General features: G+C 42.5%; 1 protein-coding gene across 1 annotated transcript in view; it reads right to left on the bottom strand.

Annotated features, from left to right (window-relative positions):
- Positions 1-6,375: 6,375 nt before the first annotated feature.
- Positions 6,376-22,345, bottom strand: part of chek2 (checkpoint kinase 2) — a 60,312-nt gene continuing 44,342 nt past the window's right edge. The window contains exons 9-16 of the mRNA XM_083640523.1: positions 20,822-20,886; positions 17,667-17,766; positions 14,821-14,907; positions 12,540-12,700; positions 12,274-12,386; positions 11,827-11,912; positions 9,413-9,472; positions 6,376-6,529 (exon numbers count right to left, since the gene is read on the bottom strand). Coding sequence (XP_083496649.1) covers positions 6,422-6,529; positions 9,413-9,472; positions 11,827-11,912; positions 12,274-12,386; positions 12,540-12,700; positions 14,821-14,907; positions 17,667-17,766; positions 20,822-20,886 — 780 coding nt within the window. The 3' untranslated portion in view covers positions 6,376-6,421. The remainder of the gene's footprint in view (positions 6,530-9,412; positions 9,473-11,826; positions 11,913-12,273; positions 12,387-12,539; positions 12,701-14,820; positions 14,908-17,666; positions 17,767-20,821; positions 20,887-22,345) is intronic.

The raw sequence follows: 22,345 nt of genomic DNA, 5'->3' as shown, positions 1-22,345 counted from the left end.
ATGTTAATGTTGCAGAGCTAACGTTATTTGTGACACAAACTTGTTAACTCATTGAGTGCCAGCCACTTTTGGAGAACGGACGCTCCCAGTGCCAGAGTTTTCAGAGCGTTTTCAGTGATTTCTCGAGGCCCACAGAATATTGTGTGATATTACTATGTAAACACCGAACACACAAAAAGAACAAGGAGACTCTATTGTATCATCAGCAAAAAAAAGTTTATTGATACCATTTTCCGTTCTTTAGTTATGAGCCGGAGAAGATAGGTTGTTTTCAGCGTTTTCAGGCATTTCAAATTATAAGCTGAGATATTCAGCCTTTTGTGAAATGCAGCATTTCAAGCACATTCACTGACTCCTCTAGATAATATTTTCTGATGTAGTGATGTGGTGTAGTTGTGTCCTGCCCTGCGTGCCCCACCCCCCCTCCCCCCCCTCAGCTGAAAACTCCTCCCCACACTAGTAACACACAGCCTCGCACCAAGCTCTATTTTCGGAATGCTTTTGGTGCGCCGCCTCCCAGGCAGCGCAACATGGAGAAGCCACACGCGGACTGCAGTGAAAGGTTTGGCTTTTCAGTGTCGCGCTGCTGCTTTTCTAGCGGCTAATCATGTGGAGAAACTATGCTGACAGACAGACAGAGGCAGAAGGACTCAGTTGTGTGCGCGGATTGACTGTGTTCGCACGCACCGTCAGTTGCAGCCAGAACAATCTACATGGCTCTGGACTGCAGCATGAGCGGGTGATCTTTGATCAAGGCTATTTCAGGCTGTGTATTCCTGACATTTCTGTAATCTGGAGAGCACTGTCGCCACCTAAGGGTTCTGTAAAATAGGTTATAGACCTCCAATAGCTACTATAGTTGTACAGGAGCTGCGGAAGGCTTTGATCGACGTCCCACCGTCAAAAAACGCATTGGACGTCGAAGGACGTCCGTGGCACTCTACGTCACTATTTAATTGGACGTCGAAGGACGTCCATGGCACTCAATGAGTTAAGCAAAGATGTAGCCCAGGGGTGCCCACACTTTTTCAGCTTGCGAGCTACTTTTAAAATGACCAAGTCAAAGTGAGCTACCAAGCATATTTATTTATATATATATACACTGAGTATACAGTGGAAAACAGTGGAACAGTGGAAAAACAGTGGAAATAGTGGAAAAACAGTGGCAAAACAGTGGAAACAGTGGAAAAACAGTGGGAAAACAGTGGAAACAGTGGGAAAACAGTAAAAAAAAAATTTTTTTTTTTTTTTTTTTTTCTTCCTCAATGCCATGCGATCGACCACACTACCTTCGCGATCGACCGGTCGATCGCGATCGACGTATTGGGCACCCCTGATGTAGCCTATACGTATTGAGTTTGCATTGGCAGTGCATACTGCATTCTATAAAACAGAAGCTGATTAAAAGATTGCATCTTGTCAGTCATCACTTTGAGCCAGGTGTGCTCTTCATCAAGCATCTCTGTAGGAAGCTGTGCTCTGGCAAAGCGATTAGTTTAAATGGAACGGCACATAATAGACCTAGTTCACACATTCGCACGCAAAGTCTGCATTTTGATGAGAAAAACGCCATGGGCCTTTTTCACAACGGCCATTTGTGTCTAGAAGACAGAGTATACACAGGTGCAACCAACTAACTAATTAAGGCTCCAGCACTGGAACACCTAAATGGACTGGAAGTTGGAAGCCCTAATTAACATCTTGGTGCACCTGTGTTACCTCCTGCCTTTTAGACACAAAATTGCTGCAGTGAAAAAGGCCTATTGCCATTTGTGTGGAATGTAACGGAAAAGTAATATAACGAGTATCTAACGAATTACTTTTGGCATGGAGTAATAAGTAAAGTAATAATATTACTTTTGAAAATAGTAACGAGTAATATGTAATATATTACTTTTTTAGTAATGAGTGCCCAACACTGCTCATCATTCACCACCATTCATATTTTTTCAGACGCTGGTGTGTGTAGGCCCCATTGATAGTACATATAGATCTGGATAAAGTCAGCGTGACGTCACCCATTGGGTTTTGATAGCAGAAAATGAGGCTTGAATCTCCCGCTTCCTGCTCATCGTTGATTGGTTGAATGGATTAACTTTACACGGAAGTACGGGGAGAGAGGGCTGTTAAAACACTAGTAGAAGAAGAAGAAGGAGGAGGGGGCGGCTGCCCCTAGCGGCTGCCGGGGGAGTTTCCGAATTTGTCTCACAGGCTTGAACGACTGCCATCTTGTTGTTCGCTTCTGTTTGCTAGCTTGCTCGCTGGCTGGCTGGTTGCAGTGGTGAAATGGTCCAGGACAACAAATATAATAACTTTTAGTCCGAAGGTATGGGCGAGTAGGAGTCCAGCCAGCCGACCACCGTCTTGTCCGGGGCCTGGCCAAGAGACCATGGTGTGGTGTGATCCTGGTGCATAAAAAAAACACGATTTCAGACGGACAAGCCCGTCTTTATTGTCACACGATTACAATCAACACATGCACGGAGGGCCACAACACACACATGCTGACGGTGGCCGGTGAAATTTGTCCTCTGCATTTAACCCATCCTGGCTTTGTCCTTTCCTCCGGGGGGCAGGCCAGGAGCAGTGGTCGCTTTCTCGTACAGCGCCCGGGGACCGACTTCGGATGTTGTCGTCACTGGTCGGATGACGATGACGATCTGATCTTCTGCATGTTTTTAATGGGGGGGGGGGGGGTTTATATACGGAGGAACCCCCCTGGGGGAGCATGGGGAGAACATGCAAACTCCACACAGACAGAAAGGCCCTTACGACGAGATACCCCACCTGGGCAGTAGGCACTGAAGATATGGGGGGGAACACAACCACAGTGCCCACAGTGTCCCAGGCGAGAATCGAACTCAGGACCTTCTGACTGTGAGGCGACAGCTCTACCACTGAGCCACCGTGCCCATTGTGGCATTGTGCCTGGTGTGAGTCTCCAGCCTGCTAGCTGCTGCTAAGCCTCCACAAGGTAAACTGCTATTATACTTATCTCTGGGCAAACTCTAAAATTTATAACTGAGGTGGATTTGGTCGCGCACTTGGTGCTCTGCTATGTTGGACTCGTTGGACTGTTTGAGTGATGCTCATGTTTGTAAGCTAACGCTAGCTCGATTAGCATCGTGTGCTAACGTGTGAGCACCGTTATAGCCTACTTTAACTGAAATTTGGTGGCGTTATGTTATAGTAATTAATATAACACGGTGTCGTTTGTTTCTTCAAGGGATGGCCGTCGGAGTACCATGGTGGAGCAGGAACAGCACAACAGAACAGAGGCACATTGTCCCTTGGTCAAATTATTTGTGAAAATGAATGCTACGTTTTGATTCCCATGTGCATATTACTGTGAGAATATTGCTGATCATCAGTTGTTCAACCTAAGATATTGCAATAACATAAGCTAAATGCTGACAGATTTGAGACTTTTGATATATTTACTTTGAACCATTTGGTATGTATCTGCCAGTGTGTTTTTGTCAATAAACATTGCCAACAAAGAACCTTGTTGTGTAGGCTATGTGCTAATTAAATCATGTACCCGAATGTACCGCAAATCTCATAGAACAAGCCCATTATAGTTGTCTGGTCAGAGCAGGCAGGTTGTTAATAAGATGTGATATAAAGATATTTGATGTCGAGTGAACCAGCTTCGACCAAATGACCAGGAAGAAGAATGAAGATGGAGAACCAACCGACTGCTTCAAATCAACGAATGATTTATATTTATTGAAATATGGTTAGCTGTAACAATTCAACATAAACAAAGGCTACACCATGCAACATATATTTTGATATCATTCAAACTTAAAGAATGGTTAATTTTCCACCATGGTAGGCTGTACTGCTGTGAAATGGTTACCTATATTTGTATCAAGTGTTGTTTGGATGATTATCTATATATGCCTAATTTACCAGTAGACATATTAGTGCAAGACCTTAGGCTATGTTGAGTTCTATCGATCTGATAAAGTATGTTTTAAAATAAGGATAACAAATTGCTGAGCTTGGCGGATGCCTCAAGACAAGTATGTATCATTTTTAAATGTCCAATACCATACAGAAAAGCAAATTGAACAAACGACCAACAGCATTCATGTCTGCAAAAACTTGTGATGTTATGTCACGTTGACATATAACCTTATGACGCTTACTGTATAACATGGACAGACCATTTAACGTTAGGCTACTTTACATACCGTTAGATAACGTTAAATGGTCCGCCATGTTATGAGCGTCACGTTACATGTATGCCATCTATACAGTTACGTGTGTCTACTAACATTATTAAAATATCATAAAGTAGCGCTATTTTCTGATAATTTGCTAAAGTATGACTTGCTATCTGCTAGCCATACTAGCCTTGTTTTGCTAGGTTTTCTTATTCGTGTACTTTCCGCAGACTAGATGCCTTTGCGGCACATTGCTGCCTCTAACGGGCGGAAGTATTACTGTTTCCCAATATCCAAAGTATATCGCCTATTTTCCTCGGAATGGGGCTATAATTAAAAAAACTGGGGCCTTGAGAGCATGAAAAATACTTGAAATTGTTTTTTCAGACCATAAACTCATTTGTAAAGTGTTTATTTAAGACAGAGACCGAGAGAGAAGTTGGCTCGTTTCACATAGAGTTGAATGGACGTTCAGGGATGATGTTACACAAGCTGCGCCCCCCACTGGCCATTTGAGAGTATGGCAACTTCCGCATTGGCCTCAAAAAGAGACTGGCTGTAATGGGGACTGGTAGGCCCCGACCTGAAGGGGAGGGACTTTGGATCTTTATAGTTTCAAGATATCACCTAAGCAGGACTTGAAGTTAACTTTCAAATCCAAATGAAAGAAAATACATTATGTGATGTTGACTGATGCCCTGTTTGGTCATGTATCATGATGTAGTTAGCTAATCTAGCTCTATTTTGGACCAAGCGGGCTTGAGTTGAGCTAAGCTGCTGGACAGAGCCATGATCTGTTTGGAGACCAATAATAAGGAAAATTAACATGCACATTTACATACAAAAAACATATATAAAAATTACGTAGGCTAATGTGTTTTCTTTAATCTGGTGCAAGTATTTTTCAATCAAAGGTGAAATGACACAGATATGATAATTTATAAATAGTGGGACTTCCCCTGCCTGCCCCATTCACTTCAATAGAGAGCCGCAGTAATGAGTCCGGAAATCATCGATGCTAACGCCCCTGGTTCCATACAGTTTTCGCCTATGGGAGTTTTGAATGGGTTTTTGGCGCGATGCTTCTAATAATCTCTCTGGGCAACGCTGGCTTAATCAAACGCGAACCAGTGTTTAGTAACATCATCTTCACACATGAAGACCACTTTTATGAGTTTTGAAGCTTTTACATGCCGTTAAACGGGCGGCTAGCTAGCAAACGGCTAAATGAGACTACACTGCTGAGTCGATGTGGCTATATACGTCAATAACGTCACCACTTCAAAGGGCGAACACGGAAATTCTCTTTCCCTCACCTGGTTCAGCCCCGTTCAGCCCGAGGTAATCAGTGCACACATCAACAACAGTCCAGGTTGAGTGCTGACGTGACGTGTAGCCTATGCGACAGTGTGTAGTTCAGGATTAGCTTAGCTCGAGCATTTTACTTCTAGGGCTCGCATTTACGCTACAAAACTCATGAAAGTGGTCCTCATGTGTGAAGATTATCCCGCTGAACCTTGGTTCGCGTTTGATTAAACTTGCGTTGCCCACAGACCTTATTTGAAGCATCGCGCCAAAAACCCATTCAAAAATCCCATAGACAAAAACAGTGTGGAACCAGGAAGTTCGGGACTTCCGCATTCAGCCTACAAAAATACGTCATCCCTGCGGCTCTCTATAGAACTGGCCCCAATGCAAAATTCGAACACTGTAACGTGAGTGATGTCTTTTCCTTCTTTATAGGTTCCTCGACTGCAACAAGTAACTAGAGCAGTGGTTATCAAATGAGGGTCCGGGGACCCCCAGGGGTCCGTGGCACTTTGCCAGGGGGTCCACCAAAAGTTTTCAGGAAAATTAAAATACAAACTTTTTTGTGTGCAAAAACTTCATAGTTCAAAGAAAATATTGTATGCTTTAAATCTAAAATGGTTTATGGATTACATTCTAATCTAACAAACCTATCAATTTAAAAGTCAAGCACGTTACCGTGGAAACAATTAAGCTTAGCCCAAAATCACAAATCAGAACGAGGGGGTCCCCGGTATATTTTCTACCTGGGGATCCTTGGCTGAAAACCATTTGAGAACCGTTAGATTACATTAGAGTAATCCGTCTCCATAGTAACACATGAAGAATGAGGAGTTAATCAATGAAAAACAGTTTATTATAAAAATATTTACAGACAGTAGTCATGACAGGAACAGGAATGTCTGGAGACCTGAGCGGAGCACCCCATTGATTGTCCCGCTCTACGGCTGGACAGGGGGCGGGGCTTGGCTCCTCTTGTTAGGATGCTCCTCCTCTTCCTCCTCTCTGCTCCTCTTCTTCCTGGAGGCCTCCGGCCGTGTGGGGGGTGCCTGGGGAGGGAGTGTGGGGGGAGGGGGGGTTGAGTTTAGGCTAGTCTCGCTGGCCACTCTCCCTTCTGTGAGTCGTCTGGCTGCACGGAAACAGGCAACTGGGATAAGCCCTCAACTGCTCTACAGCTGCTCCCCATTGGAGCGACTGTAGGGCTGTCCCAAACGATTATTTTCTTATCGATTCGACTAACGATTATTTTTTCGATTAGTCGATTAATCTAACGATTATTTTTTATTTAATTTTTTTATTATATAACAATAAATTTACCCAAAACAAATAAATAACTAGGGATGTTCGATATTGGCTTTTTTACCGATATCCGATAATGTCCAACTCTTAATTTCCGATACCGATATCAACCGATATCAACCGATACCGATATAAGCTGGCTTTTTTTCCACCAAAATTTCACGTAACAAGTTACATAATGTAGCTTAATGTAGCTGAAGAGTTTAATATATAATATGCATGTTGTGTTAAAGTTGTAAGTGTTAGAGAAGCGAGCTTGTGACCAGAAGGTCGTCGGTAGTGAAAAGGCAGCGCTTGCCCCTCCCTCATTACCACCACTGAGGTGCCCTTGAGCAAGGCCCTTAACCCCAACCGCTCCAGTGGAGCTGCTCAGTGGCCAACAGATCAGACTGTGGTTGTACTGGTCAGCTTCCAGGTATGAATGTGTGTGTGAATGTGAACAGGGCACTCCTGAAAAAGAGAGCATTGCTCTCAGTGAGACCCCCTGTATTTAAAAAAAAAAAAAAAAAAAAAATATCGGCATGAAAACCGATACCGATATTTTCCGATATCGATTTTTTTATGCTAATATCGGCCGATAATATTGGTAGGCCGATAATATCGGACATCCCTATAAATAACCAAAAACTTCTCAATTTCTGTAGGCTATTTTATTTAAACATCTCATTCTCTTTAACAGTCCAACATAAAATCTCTCAAATAAAATTAAAGCAAGAGCTTGTCCTCAAATAAAATGAATATAGTGCAATTCAAAATAAAATAGTAGAATAAATTAAATTCAAGTCACTTTCAGGAGGAATACCAAAAACCTTGTGCAATGTCAACTGAGTTTAGCAGCAGTCCAAGATAAAATCATCATCTTACAGTACAATGGTGTGCAATTTTCAGTAACAGTGCTCTTAATTTTGGAGAAAGACAAATGCTCCATGTAAGCTATGTCCAGGTAAGCGCTAATGTTAGCGGCTAACTGTTACTTGTCGTTACTTTAAATGGTAGTAAAACGCCACTGAATGACCAAATTGATTTAACTTTTAACCATTTCGATTTCCACTTTCCATACGGACCCCAGTATTGGTTAGTTGTTTATAACGTGACTAGATTTATAACGTTATAACGTACATCGGTTTCCAGTTTATAACTCGGGTCTACAGCCAGAGTGCGGTTGTAGCTATTGCGCAACACACAGATTCAGCCCGCAAACCGGAGTACGTTATTAACGTTATAAATATAGTCACGACGTTAACAACTAACCAATGCTGGGGGTCCGTATTGAAAGTGGAAATCGAAATGGTTAAAAGTTAAATCAATTTGGTCATTCAGTGGCATTTTACTGCCATGTAAAGTAACGAAAAGTAACAGTTAGCCGCTAAAATTAGCCACACGTGACGCGTCGAAGCACGTAGCAGACTAATGTGAAAGCAATAAGCATATAGCCTACATGTTTCACTTTATGCTCTGAAATTGTAGCCTACCTGAAGGTTCCTGATTCTGATAAGTTCAACACCACCTCCAGCTCTGCAGGAGCACCTGCTGCAGTGCTAGTGCTGCTTCTGCCTCCTTCTCCACTTTTGTGAAGAAAACCCCAAAAGCAATCCAACCCATACTTTCAGTTTAGCCACTACTGTTTACATTTGACCAATGGGATTTTTTATATAGCCTAATATAAATAAATAAATAAACAAATACAAATTAGTGTTATTAATTGAATTTCTCTTGAAATTAAATTGTCTACCACTGATATTGTAGTTTAGGCCAAAACACAACATAGGCTCCTTGCTTTCCACCTCTCTGCACCTTTTTTATTCTCCATTTTGGCACCATTGAACAGCAAGCCCTGCCCACCCGTTCTGGGGTCTCAGCAGCTTCTGATTGAAAAGTTAACTAATTCCTCCCTGCATGCTGTCTGCAGCCTGCCTACCTGCTATCTGCACAACTAGGAACACTTATACATACTGGCCTGCTGTTCAGTGAGTGGCCTGGCCTGGCCTGAAAAAAAAGAAAAACGAAATTGCAGGCCATGCCACCGGGCATCTGCCCGAAGTGCCTGATGGTGCAGTCCGCACCTGACATGGGCTGCAGGAGGCATAGTAATAGTATGCACTTTGTTGTACATTGTTTCATGTTAATTCTGTGAATAAATACAATATACCGGTAATTCCTGCTTTTAGCCTTTTTAGGGTGTATTCTTTCCTCTTCAGTTACACAGATATCGTGATGTATCGTACATGCAATTTCCTGCAATATATCGATTATGGCAGAATCACTGTAACGTATTACCTTCGTTATCGAGGACCAAGTATCGTGATAGTATTGTATCGTGAGGTACTGTGATTCCCAACCCTACTGACTAGCATGTACAACTCACACTGATTTCAATGGTGAAATCAGTTTCCTACTCAGTTGCTGAGAATATTGCGTTTTTCCACGTTAGCAAGCACAACATGCATATTAGCAAGTTAGATTGATCGTTTGTTTTCAGTGCAAGACTGATTCTACCCAGATGCACCACAGAGCCTGTGGCCATCAAACTGTGTCAGTCAATAGACTGTTTCAAAACTACAACATAAACATTCTAAATTTACCCTTCACAACGTGAACAACTGCACAGGCCAAGTGTGTGTGTGTGCGCTTACCATGGCAGCAGGAGCAGCAGGGTACATGACTTTGTCAGCCTGCTCCAACATAACAGGGTCCTACACACACACACACACACACACACACACACACACACACACACACACACAGTGCGAGCAGAGGGATGGAACATGAACTAAATCAAAACATGAAATAAATAAATAAAAGGAGAGATCTAATCAATCAATAATAAATCAATACAGGCATCCCCGTAGTGTAGCGTTCCCTTTTAGACTGGTAAAAAATCCCACGAAATATCCACAAACTAGTGGCATTTTCTTCAGTGTAAAAGTTTCCAAGCCAGGCCGTTTAGCCGATAGAGCGACCCTGCAAGTGAGGTGGGTTTTTACGCGGCGGCTCTGCTCCGGCTGGCCGTGGCGGTGGTCCAACCCGTGATTTTACGACCGTGCTTCTCCTCTGCTTGAGTTGCCGCCCCTTTTCCAGCGTGAGTCAGTGACATTCAGTGATTCCCACAGCCTGAAATACGGCCTTCTTAACAGTTAATTAATTTACATTGACCGAATTATGCTGAGAGAAAAAAAGTGTCTCTTGTCATGCCCACAGCCCAGCCCCAGGCACATAGACTGCGTCAAGTCAGCCAGAACGTAAGTAGGTCGTCCGCTTTAGCTCTTTCAAAATAAAGCCCTTATTGTAACGTTCACATTTTGAGTAATGCTTTACAGCTTCTCTATTATGTAATCTTAACATCAAAATGAGTATTTTGGTAAAAATTTTGCTGCTTCGTTTGTTGAAACCCCTTTTTCTCCTCCAACATACATCCATTTACTTGTTTAAATGACATTAGTTTGAAATTTTTACCCGGAAGTTTCCATTTTATTTTGACTGGCCTGACACATGTCTGGACAGCCATGAGAGAAGAAGGGAAAAAAGAGGGGGAAGAAACAGCCCCCAGCGGTGGAGAAACGTGGGTTGAGAGTACGATATAAAAGTTTAAAAGGCGATGCTGCTGCTGCTACCCCCTGCTGCTTTCCTGGGTAACAAAAACATGTGTACTAGTGGGATTTTTTTTTTATATATATTTTATTTTCACATTTTCAATTTTTATAGAACACAGGACAAAACAGACAAACAGGCTCAGACGGGTGTCCGTACGGGTATTTGGCCGGATAGGAACGGGGTTGGGAATAGGGGGAAGAGTGAAGAGTGTGAGACAGGATGTTGTGGTCTGCCTGCCAGAGAGCCATGTTACTCTCACGTTAGCTGCTGAGTGGAAGAGAGACACTATAACGAGTCTGCACGTTAATGACCGCTACCGGCCAGCTGTAGCATTCTCCCGGGGCACCTCCGACTCCGGGTTAGCCTGTACGCTGCGCAGGCCCGGCTCCAGACCCAAATTACAGAGGGGGCCTGCCCCTAACTTGGGGGGGCCAAGCTACCCAAGGGGGGTCCGGCGGGATTCTCCCCCGGAAGAATATTTTGTACATTTTAAAGTAAAATTCATCAACCTGGTGCATTTGAGAGCAAAATGAAGAGGCTAAATCTATGAAGAACTACACACATCTCTAATGTGTTGTGACTTTACAAATAATTAGGCCTAAACAATTCATATTAAATGTATTTACACATTGTGCACAAATTGCATTCATTGTGACAAATTTACAATAGTTAATATCCAAGCCAGAATCATTGCAAATGGATGTTCAAAGTAACAGTTAGCAATAGCATTCAGTTAATCAATGCCTAATGACAGCCAGATTCCGTTTTCAACTTTAAAACAGAAAAACGTTTTTAGCCACACACAAAAAAAACGTTTATTTTATTTTTTTTAATGGGGGGGCCAGTTTGGTGAATGGGGGGGGGCCCGGCCCGGCGATCAATTGGTGCACCTCTATGTATAATATTAATATCATCTATATTATATTAATATCTATATTATAATAATATTAACATCATGTATATTATAATACTATTAATATCATCTATATTGTAAGATTCATATGATGTATATTATAATAACAGTAATATGATCTATATAATAACATTAAAATGTTCTATATTATAATAATTCTAATATTTTTTTTTTATTTTTTTTTTATTTAGCATTTATTTATACAGGGGAGATATCCAAGTAATATGTAATATTATATCCAAGTAATATGATCTATTATAATAACATTAATATAATGTATGTAATATGATCTATTATAATAACATTAATATAATGTATATGTTAAGAACATAATATGATCTATATTATAATATATTAATATGATTATGTATATTATCAGAACATATTAATGATGTATATTATAACAATACGATATATATTGTAATAACATCTATTAGTCTATTAGATCTATTAGTATGATGTATATTAATATGATCTAAATTATATTATATATTAATATGATCTATATTACAATGATGTATATTATAAGAACATGAGTCTGACCTGTAGCCACGGGTGCTTCAGAGCCTCTTCTATCGTCATCCTCTTCTCCGGATCGACCACCAGCAGCTTTCTCACCACGTCCTTCGCTGAAGACACACAAACACACACTCACTGTTACACACAGTTACACACACTCACGCAAGCGCACACACACACTTTATTTCATAAACAGAGCATGTAAATTTGGGCATACGGCAAATAATGAATCCATCCACTTACAAAAGATTTAGGCCAAATACCCAAAAGATTGCCAACATTTTCTCCCCCATTACTCATCAGAAGTATTTGCATGCGCAGGGGTTAAAGTGGGATTTGAAAAGAAAATGCACAAGCATTTCACTTCCTATTTTGCTTTGCTTTTAGCAGCTTTTTATCGGACCCGGACCTCCCTAGGGTCCAGCCGCCACAGTCTCAATAAATCCTGTGTCAAACACTACACACACACACCTTGGTCAGAGATGCCTTTCCACTTGGCCGGAAGCATCTTGAAAATTCCCTGGCAGATCTGTTCTCTTATATCGTGCTCGAAGCTGTCGTGGAAGGGAGCATAACCCCCCAGACTGAGAGACAGACAGACAGACAGGCAGAGAGAGATTTTTATGAGAGCCAAAACCAGAAGGAGACTTTTTTACAAAAAAAACTGTCAGCCAGCTGTCAATCAAACATTTAGAGAAATATTAGAGAGAGACAGATGTGAGGGCGAGTGAGCCAACCAGACAAAGAGCACCACGCCCAGGCTCCAGGCGTCGACGGTGAGACCGTAGCCCGTTGGGGCTTGCTTTAACACCTCCGGGGCCAGGTACGACGGCGTGCCACACATGGTCCGCATCAGAGCCGCCTCCCCCAGCATCCGAGACTGGTTAAAGTCTGTCACCTAACACACAAACACAGACAGAGACACACACATTTGTGTGGAAATTTGTCATAATTAGCGTATTAACCCTCGAGTCCATTTGTGCCAAATTTGAAGAATTTCCCTCAAGGTGTTCCTGAGATATCACGTTAACAAGCATGGAATGGACAGACGTAAGGTCACAGTGACCTTGAACGTTCACCACCAAAATCTAACCAGCTAATCCAAGTAGACATTTGTGTCACATTTTCAAGACATTTTCTTAAGGGGATCTATTAACTTGTCATGGGGACATTTTATGGTACAGTAATGCAGCAATGCTGCATGTAACCGGGAATATTAGTGGAATATTAATTTTCATGTCATGCAAACAGCTGAGTAGGAAATTGTGTGTTGTGTAGAATGTAATTGTATACTGAGTGAGACGGAGCGCTTATGACACTTTCTAAATGTTTTTAAAAGTGTTATTGGTATATTACATTACATTACATTACGTCATTTGGCAGGCGCTTTTATCCAAAGCGACTTAGAATAACACATTTTTGTCATCAATAGAGCGATCAACTATGCAACACAGTCTATGACAACTACAATATCTGAAGGAATAGTGGTATATCCATATGTTTGGGTATATCCATAAAGGGCACCGTTTGTTTCTATTGCAATAGAAAATGTATTGGTGAGCACCCCCCCATGCGCCCGCCCCCCCCCTACTATTTTCACCCAGCTGGACACTGCCTGCATTAGCTAAGAACACTGGTTAGGAAAGTGTTTACTGAGGTCATAAATCAAGTGAGAATTAGGGACTTCCATTGACTTCTATAAAATCAGACTTATTTTTGCAGCCAAATACTGTATAAACAGGTGGGTTATATAAAAATTCACCCCCCGTACAGTTGTCATGAATGGTGAAATTTATTTCAGCTATAAAGTCGGGCATTTTAACACGTTGAGTGCCATGGACGAGATATCTCGTCTTACATAATCCAACCGTTGAGTGCCAAAGACGAGATATCTCGTCTTACATAAACATTTTTTTTTTTTGACGGTGGGACATCAATCAACCCCTTTTACGTCTTCTATATCAATATTGGAGGAAGAGAATGTGTATAATCTATTTTACCGACCACTAAGTGGCGACAGTTCTCTCCAGACAGAGAGAAAGCCAGTCCGCGGGAGAAAGCCATTCTAATTTTCAAGGAAATAGCTGGGCGAAAACTCTTTCGATTTCACACACACACACACACACGCGCGCGCGCACACACACACACACACTCGAGTACCTTTGCGCATAAATAAGACCAGAATCGCAAAAGCTTCTTCAAAGCTCTCAGCCGACACCTCAAGAAACGAACGAGCCCGTTTCCAGACTCGCCCGAGAGCCGCCAGCAGCAGCAGCCCAGAGGAGCAGCAGCAGCAGCAGCAGCAGCAGCAGAGCGGAGTAGGCTGCCTCAAGATTGGAAGAAGGGGATCGCGAAGGAATTTCTCTCCCGTGTCTAACCCCCCCCCCCGTCGCCTCTCCTCTCCTCTTCCCCGCTCCTGCGATTCCCTTCTATTTTTTTGGGATCTGTGAGGCAACAGAAACTCGCCTGTGACAAAACACTGCAAAGCCACACCTACGGAGGGAGGAGTTTGGAGACACACACACACACACACACACACACAAAACAGTATACAGACTTGCCCAAGGGCACCCATAATCACAGGCACGTGAGGTGGTTCTAAAAATCCATTTATCTCAAAACTCTCTGAAAATCTCTGAAACCATGCTGTACTCAACGGCTAATATCTACATAACTACTAACTCTACAAACTAACTCTTTTAGACAGAGAAAGCACACATTCTATTAGTTCTTTTTAGATGATTGGTGTTCACGAAGTCTTAACAGAAAAGAATCCTCGGCTCTTGTAAAATGAGCCAGAATCCTCAAAAAAAAACCTGGCACAACTTACCTACAGCATTGAAAAAACGGCTGGCACTCAATGTGTTAACATGGGGGTCTATGGGGATTTGCTCGCTTTTAGAGCCAGCCTCAAGTGGCCATTCAAGGAAATGCAGCTTTTGCCACTTCTGCGTTTACTTAATTTTTCTAAGACTGAGGTTGGTGCTTGGTGATGATGATGACATGATGAAGGTGTACCTTGATCAGACACTCTTCTTCTTGAGACGCCAGCAGAACATTCTCCGGTTTCAAATCTCTGTGGATGATCCCATTCATGTGGAGGTACTGCACGCACGCACGCACACACACACACACACACACAGAGAGAGGGGGAGCCTCAGGTAAACGGCTAACTTGTAGCCAGCTCCTCAGTAACAACAGAGACTGTTCAGAGTTAAACGGTCCAACTTCCAGTCACTTCCTGTATCTGTGTCTATAGGCTCTTGAGGCTTGCATGCTATTTTCCTCCCCAAGCTTCTGTCCCAAACAGAGATGTTTTGGATCCATCAATTAAATAGCATGCAATCTAAGGACTAAATGATGACTTTTCATATCGACCTTTCTTATAATGGCTGTGTAATAATGTGGCTTGGCTGTGTTTCCTATGTCATTTTGTTCTCTTGTTTTTTGGTTGTCTATTATTGGGACCCATACAGCTTGCTGCTGTTGATACTTGGCCTATACCAGTGGTGTAGTGCAGGATAGATGCGTCTATCCACTTCTAGCGGCAGATCCCACCAGGATCTGCCTTCCCCCCCCCCCCTCCGTTATATATATTTTGGGCCAGCGCACGCAAGGCGCAGTCCCTATAACAGGGTTTGTCCACACAATTTACTCACCAATTTGTAAGCTGATTTGGTCCCACTCAGAAACCATAAGCCCTGCCGCTACCGAACTTGGTAGGTAGGTTCACAGAGTCACCTTTTACTATGGGCGGAAAAATTACACTTGTTGACCACTAGGTGGCGCTATAACAGCCCTCTTTATGTTTTGGTCCATAACCTTTGAACCGCAGCATCCATAATCAAAATTATTTTTTCCCTGGATTCCTTGGGTCATTCCACATCTGCTGATAGAGGCACCCCCCATTTCCGTCTAACTAGATTCTCCGCCATTTTGAATTGTCTCCAAAAGCGTTTTTTTTTGCTATTTCTCCTTCAAATTTTGTCCAATCTTCACCAAACCACATCACACAGCATGTGTGGACTGTCCTACACATAACTTATTTCGCGTTTTTTTGCAAAGGGGGGTCGTAAATTACAGTCTACCCACTTCTCCAGGGACCACTACACCACTGGCCTATATACCCTATAGCTCTTTGTCTGATACCATCATTCTGTATAGCTTCTCCTAAACATGAAGTCTGGATCATGTCCGGCTAGCCAGAGGAGGATATCTTCCGGTTTTACCTTTCTAGACATGAGGAGTCTTTGTTTAGAAACAGCTGGAAATGGTCCATATTCTCTCTGCCGATGGCGAGTAGAGTGGGCGAGGGGAGGGGGTGCGGTAGGGTGTATCATCAAAATAAATGTGATGTGGAAACAGCTTTAGCGAATCTGTAACCAAACTCGATTAAAAAACATGCGGTTTTAACGGAAGATGCATTCCGACGCATTCAAGCATAACGTGGGGTGGCAATGTGTCAGAAAAAGTGAGCGCTTGCCTTTGTTACATCGGCCAAAAGCTGCCAGTCAAAATAGTGGTCGCACTGTCGCACTAACATTACACTGTGGATGATTTTACAAGTGGCATTCAAGTCATATCTGACTAGTTTTCAATTTATTTCTCCCCTCAAAAGTTAGGCTATATGTCTCGATATAGGCTGATGCAACTCTTGCATTTTTACATAGCCTACAAGACAGACAGGTCGGGAGGAAAATAAACCATTCAAGCCGTTTGCAGCACTTGAGGAAAGCGTGAGTTTGCTCGTTTAATTCGTAGATTTTTTTTTACAGTGCACCGGAACGCAACATGCAAGATACCCGCTGAATAAGTGTCCAAATGTTCATGTCATTCTGGCCAATACTCCATTTCTGTTATAGCATTTCAGTCCGGAATATGGAATATCTTTCAATGATCTATGATTTAGCTGCTAAATTGTCAAATACCGCCGTCTGCTCACTACCCAGGCACGTATGTATGTACTTAACCTAACTAACTATCCGGTGTGCACAACATTGTCAGACTAAACTCCGGCTGACACACCAAAAACCTACAATCCACTACAGAAAAATGTATATTGTTTGTTTATTAACTGGCCCCTGGCCTTCTATCATTTCACGAAAGTGGCCCCCGGGCAAAGCAAGTTGAGTATCCCTGATATAAGCGATTGCCCGAACGATTAATTAATAGGCTACGTGAACATTAGCGGGTACTTTAGCCTATGCAGTAGGCTAAAAGTAGTAGGCTTTCATCTTCTTGTTGCATTTTTAAACTGGCAGATGGGGGAAAAAGAAACGATTCAACTTTTACTTGTTTACTCACCTAATTTGGCTCTCTTCCAAATAATCCAGCCACGTAACTAACGCTACGTCCATTCATGAAAAGTAATGATCACTGGGACATTAATGGTTTGTAAAGTGCCATTTAACCACCCGCCCACTCAGACATACATGATCCGGAACATGAGCTGCCGGTGTTAAACAACAGCCGTTTTTCCAATGATGTGGATCCTGTACTAGGGGCTCAGATGGTCATGATCCGCACTCGCGGGAGTGTGCGTAAGGCGGCTAATTGTTTCTAAACATGCAACCCGACCGGCTAGCAGCTGGTTATAATCTGGATTTCACTGCATGTTTAGAAGGGGCTTATGATGCTCTGATGAAGGCACATGCAGAAATGTGTAAAGAAATCTGAGCAGTCTTGCATTACATTTTTTGGAGTGTTGCTATTTCCACTCATGGAGTGATCTCCTTCTACTAGTAAAATTGTGCGGGCATGTAATGACTCATCTTGACAGTGTATAAAGGATCGTTGGTAACAGAATCAGCAGTTGCTATAGCAACAGAGCCACCATGGAGGCCGGCGGCTCTGGCTCCACCCACCTCCACCGCTTTCAGCATCTGATAGAAATAGAGTTTGGCCACCGACTCTTTCAACTGCTTCCCAGACTTCACTCTCTCATACAACTCTCCTCCCTCCATCCTGAGAGAGATGGAGAGAGGTGGGAGAGTGACAGAGAGAGGGAGAGAGACAGAGAGAGAGGGGGAGAGTGACAGAGAGAGGGAGAGAGACAGAGAGAGATGGAGAGAGTGACAGAGAGAGGGAGAGAGACAGAGAGAGATGGAGAGAGACAGAGAGAGGGAGAGAGACAGAGAGAGAGGGGGAGAGGGGGGAGAGTGACAGAGAGAGGGAGAGAGACAGAGAGAGAGGGGGGAGAGTGACAGAGAGAGGGAGAGAGACAGAGAGAGAGGGGGAGAGGGGGGAGAGTGACAGAGAGAGGGAGAGAGACAGAGAGAGAGGGAGAGAGGGGGGAGAGTGACAGAGAGAGGGAGAGAGACAGAGAGAGAGGGGGAGAGAGGGAGAGAGACAGAGAGAGAGGGAGAGAGGGGGGAGAGTGACAGAGAGAGGGGGAGAGCGATAAGTCAGAAGAAGTGAGTTAGTTAAGAGTTAGTCTTTGACTTGGTGATTTGGTTTGATTTATCTGTCATATCTATATCTATTATATACATTTTATATTTATTTATAGAGTTTGTAGTGTGTTATAGAGTGCTGCAGGAAAATGTAAATACATATATATATAAACTCTATAAACACACACACACACATACATACATACATACATACATACATATATATATATACCGTAAATTCCGGACTATAAGCCGCGGCTTTTTTCCCGTTTTTTGGCCTTTTTTGGCCCCTGCGGCTTATATAACGGTGCGGCTTATCTATGGATTTTTTCAGCAAACGGCCACTCGGGAACCTCCAAAATCTATGGATGTTGGTATGAGGCAGAACGAGAGCAAGACAGACATTACGAGAGCGAGACCCTGATTGGATGATGTTGCAAAAAATGTGCCTCGCGACCTGATTGGAGCACTGTGCCACTACTCTCTCTCAGCCACTACAGTAAAACACCCTCCCTCCTCCCTCGCTCCGGGGGGAAAATGGCAGCGATTGAGCCTGAAAGACAGTCTGAATGAAATTGAATGTAACATTCCCAATTCTATGTATTACATTCTAAAAAACTAACGGCAACATTTTGGAAGGCTAAGCCACACAACTAGCTCGTTGTAATCTAACATCATGCTTCAAAAGATGGAGAACTGGCTGTGTTACGACGATGGCGGCGAGAAGAAGAAGGAAAGAAGGAAATCGAGCAGCAGCACGTAACCTTGGCATCAGGGTGTTGACACAGAGAGCAGAGGGCCGAGGTGCCGTTCAGATCCGACTGAAGGCTCAAGTTTGCCAGTGGATCCTGACAGCGTGGAGGAGTGTCAAAACATCCACGATCACCAACGGGTTCCGAAAGGCTGGACTGCTGCGTGATGAAGAGGAGGACGCCGCCACAGCTGAGGGCCTTCAGAGGCTGTTCGATTCCGACAGTGACGAAGAGGAGTTCGTTGGTTTTGAGAGCGACAACGAAGGAGAGAGGAGAGTGGCTGACGAAGCCACCCTGAGCCTGTTCGTTTCCGACACTGAAGATGAGGACTTTGGTGGTTTTAGTACGCCGGAAGAAGACGAAGATGAGGATTAATGACTTGACTTTTCTGGTTACAGCCGTGTACTGCACCTTAGCCTAAAAGATGAAGACGAGGATTAATGACTTTTCTGGTAGGCTGATTACCGTATATTTTAAGCAGCCGTGTTACTGCAACTTTAGGCTTACGCGCTTACTGTCGTGTTACAGGCACTTTATTTTGCACTTTAAAAAAAACACATTTAATTTAGCCATTGATATTGCCTCGTCAAGCGCTGTAAGCTTTGTTTTTTGTTATGGTACTACTGTAGGCTATAATGTAGATCAGTGGTTTTCAACCTTTTTCATGCCAAGGACCCCTAAATTTACACAGCACAGTACATGTTCTGTAGCTACTATTGCACTAAATGGTAACACTTGAATACGTTATGCAAATATGCAACTTGTTTTGTTGAAATGTTAATAAATTGGAGCTTCCCCAAACAGCCATCTCTTTCCCGACAATCCCCTCTGTGCACGAACCCTTACATATGGTAATTAAACATCAAAACACCCGCGGCTTATAGTCCGGTGCGGCTTATATATGTAAAAAACAGTCAACTTTGCAGGTGCGGCTTATACACCGGTGCGCCTTATAGTCCGGAATTTACGGTATATATATATATATATATGTATATGTGTGTGTGTATTTATAGGGTATTTTTATTTATTTATCGAGTGCTGCAGGAATGAGTCCTAAAACCTGGAAATTAGTTATAAGTTTCCTCGTCTGGAAGTCAATAGGGTCGTTTTAATGGGTTTTTGGCTAGATGTCTGAAATAAGGTCTGTGGTTAACAAAAGGTTAGTAAACTGAGCCCTTTGTGTTCAGCAAGATAATCTGCACAAAATAATGAACACCACTTTGATGATTTTTGAAGCGTAAATGCGATCGATATGAATCTCAATTTTCAGAAAACACTTCAAAAACAACAAACAACAAATAGTGTAGTAGCCGTACCGTACCGCACTGCAGCTGCTACCATTACGTATGTCTAATGTTTAATTGTACAGTATGTCTAATAAGGTACATGCTATTTGCACCTGTATGTCAAATACGTCGAATTTAAAATGTTTAAGTAAGTCTAATGTATGCACATGACATGTGCACCTATGTGCAGTGAATATGCCACTGTCTCGGACTTGTCTTATCACTATACTGCCTTATTGCTTATTGTTGCTTATTGCTTAGTGCTTATTGCTTATTGTTTTTGCACTCATATGCCTTGCTATATTTGTACTATGTTGTAAACGGAGTCCATAGCACAAGAATTTCACACGTGATACTTGTACCATGGAGTGACAATAAAAATCTTGAATCTTGAATCTTGAAAAATCATCAGTCATGTTTTGTGAAGATTATCTTTCATAAACGTTTGTTAACCACAGGCCTTATTTCAGACATCTAACCAAAATTCCCAATCAAAAATCCCATTGACTTTTGCATTTTGCGGGGGCTTCTGGGTAAGCCTAAAAAAATATGTCACCCCTGCGGTACTCGATGAGACAGTTGAACTCACAGCTCCAGAACGATGTAATAGCAATCTTCTGTTTGATAGAAGTCCTCTGTTTGAATCAGACACGGCTGAGGAGAGGAGAGAGAGCGGAGGAGAGGAGATGACATGTTAAAACTTGTCCCCATATTAAATCTGTATTGTTTCTCTGACCCCATTTAGACCAGCTATTAGCTTAGTTAGCTTGGTGTAAAAACCAGGGGTTCCCAACCTTTTTTGGGTTGTTGTGATGCCACTTTGACGTCACAAAGATCTATTCCAGGTCGATCTGACAAAGTTCCTCATTGGTGTATTCAGGGTCATAAAGACATCCCCTCGAATCTGGTGTAAACGGCATATATTCATTGCTTTCATAGTCAGACATGTTTTAGTAGCCTGTTTACAGAGCACGCTGTGTCTGAAACACCTGTACACAGCGTTATAGTGACCACTGTGGATGCAGTGCTGGAGCCAGAAAGTAGTGCCAATAAATAGCACGGTCTGATCAACAGCAAGACTGCGGTTTTATTGTTGAAATGAGATGTCATAACACATGCATGCTTTCTTTAGGAGTAAAACTTGATAACTCCGTGACCCTAGAATGTCCGCCGCGACTAGTTTTTCTCCACTCATAGTAGGGGTGCTCCGATCCGGCTAAGCCACGATCCGATCCGATTCCGATTCCTGGGGTCACGATCCGATTCCAGAATCGATTCTCGATTCCAACGATTCTCGATTCCAGAATCTAGAATCGATTCTCAATTATGTAGTTTTATATTGCAATAACACACAAAGGTAAATCTAAGACAAAAAATGACAAATGTATTAATGCTGAACTTCAAATTCAACTTCTGAAGTATTACAGCCAGGGCCTAAATTCATTTTGCAAACTAGGGGGGATTTTCTTTTTTTTTACAATACGAAGAATCGATTCTTGGGAGTTTGGAATCGATCCAGGAATCGTGGCATTAAGAATCGCGATCCTTTCAGAATCGATTTTTTGGAGCACCCCTAACTCATATCCAGTGTTGGGCAAGTTATTTTCAAAATGTAATACACTACATATTACTAGTTACTTTCAAGTAAGTTACTTTACAATATTACTGTCTGTGTAGAGTAACTCGTTACTTATTACACTACTTTTGCATTACTTTCACCAAAACAACAGAAGCAGCAGAATGACAGCGCTGCCCAGAAACCATCGCGAAAAATAATTTCAACCGCCTTGAAGTCAGTGTAAATGTAACCTACATGTAAAATCACACTGTGGTAACTAATATAATCTTGCACTTCTTAATGCAATTTGAGCTAAATACACCCAACACAAGGGCCATATCAATTGTCAGCAGTAACTTACGGTAATGTCTTGGCACTTTGAAATGCCTTACTGAAAGGAAGAGCGCATGCCTATGAGCTCTGTAAAATAAAGTGAATTTAAGTGCTAAACTAGTCTACTGTGCCGTGGAGTGCCTGCTGAAATATCGTTCCTAAAACATTTACCTTTGATACTAGCTTCACTCTCCACGTGCAGAGAGTGAACTGCACCAGTGA

This window comes from Poromitra crassiceps, assembly GCF_964638095.1.
Source record: "Poromitra crassiceps genome assembly, chromosome: 1".
Taxonomy (NCBI): Eukaryota; Metazoa; Chordata; class Actinopteri; order Beryciformes; family Melamphaidae; genus Poromitra; species Poromitra crassiceps.
Note: the sequence above shows the minus strand (reverse complement) of the source record. Positions and strands in the feature narration are given on the sequence as shown.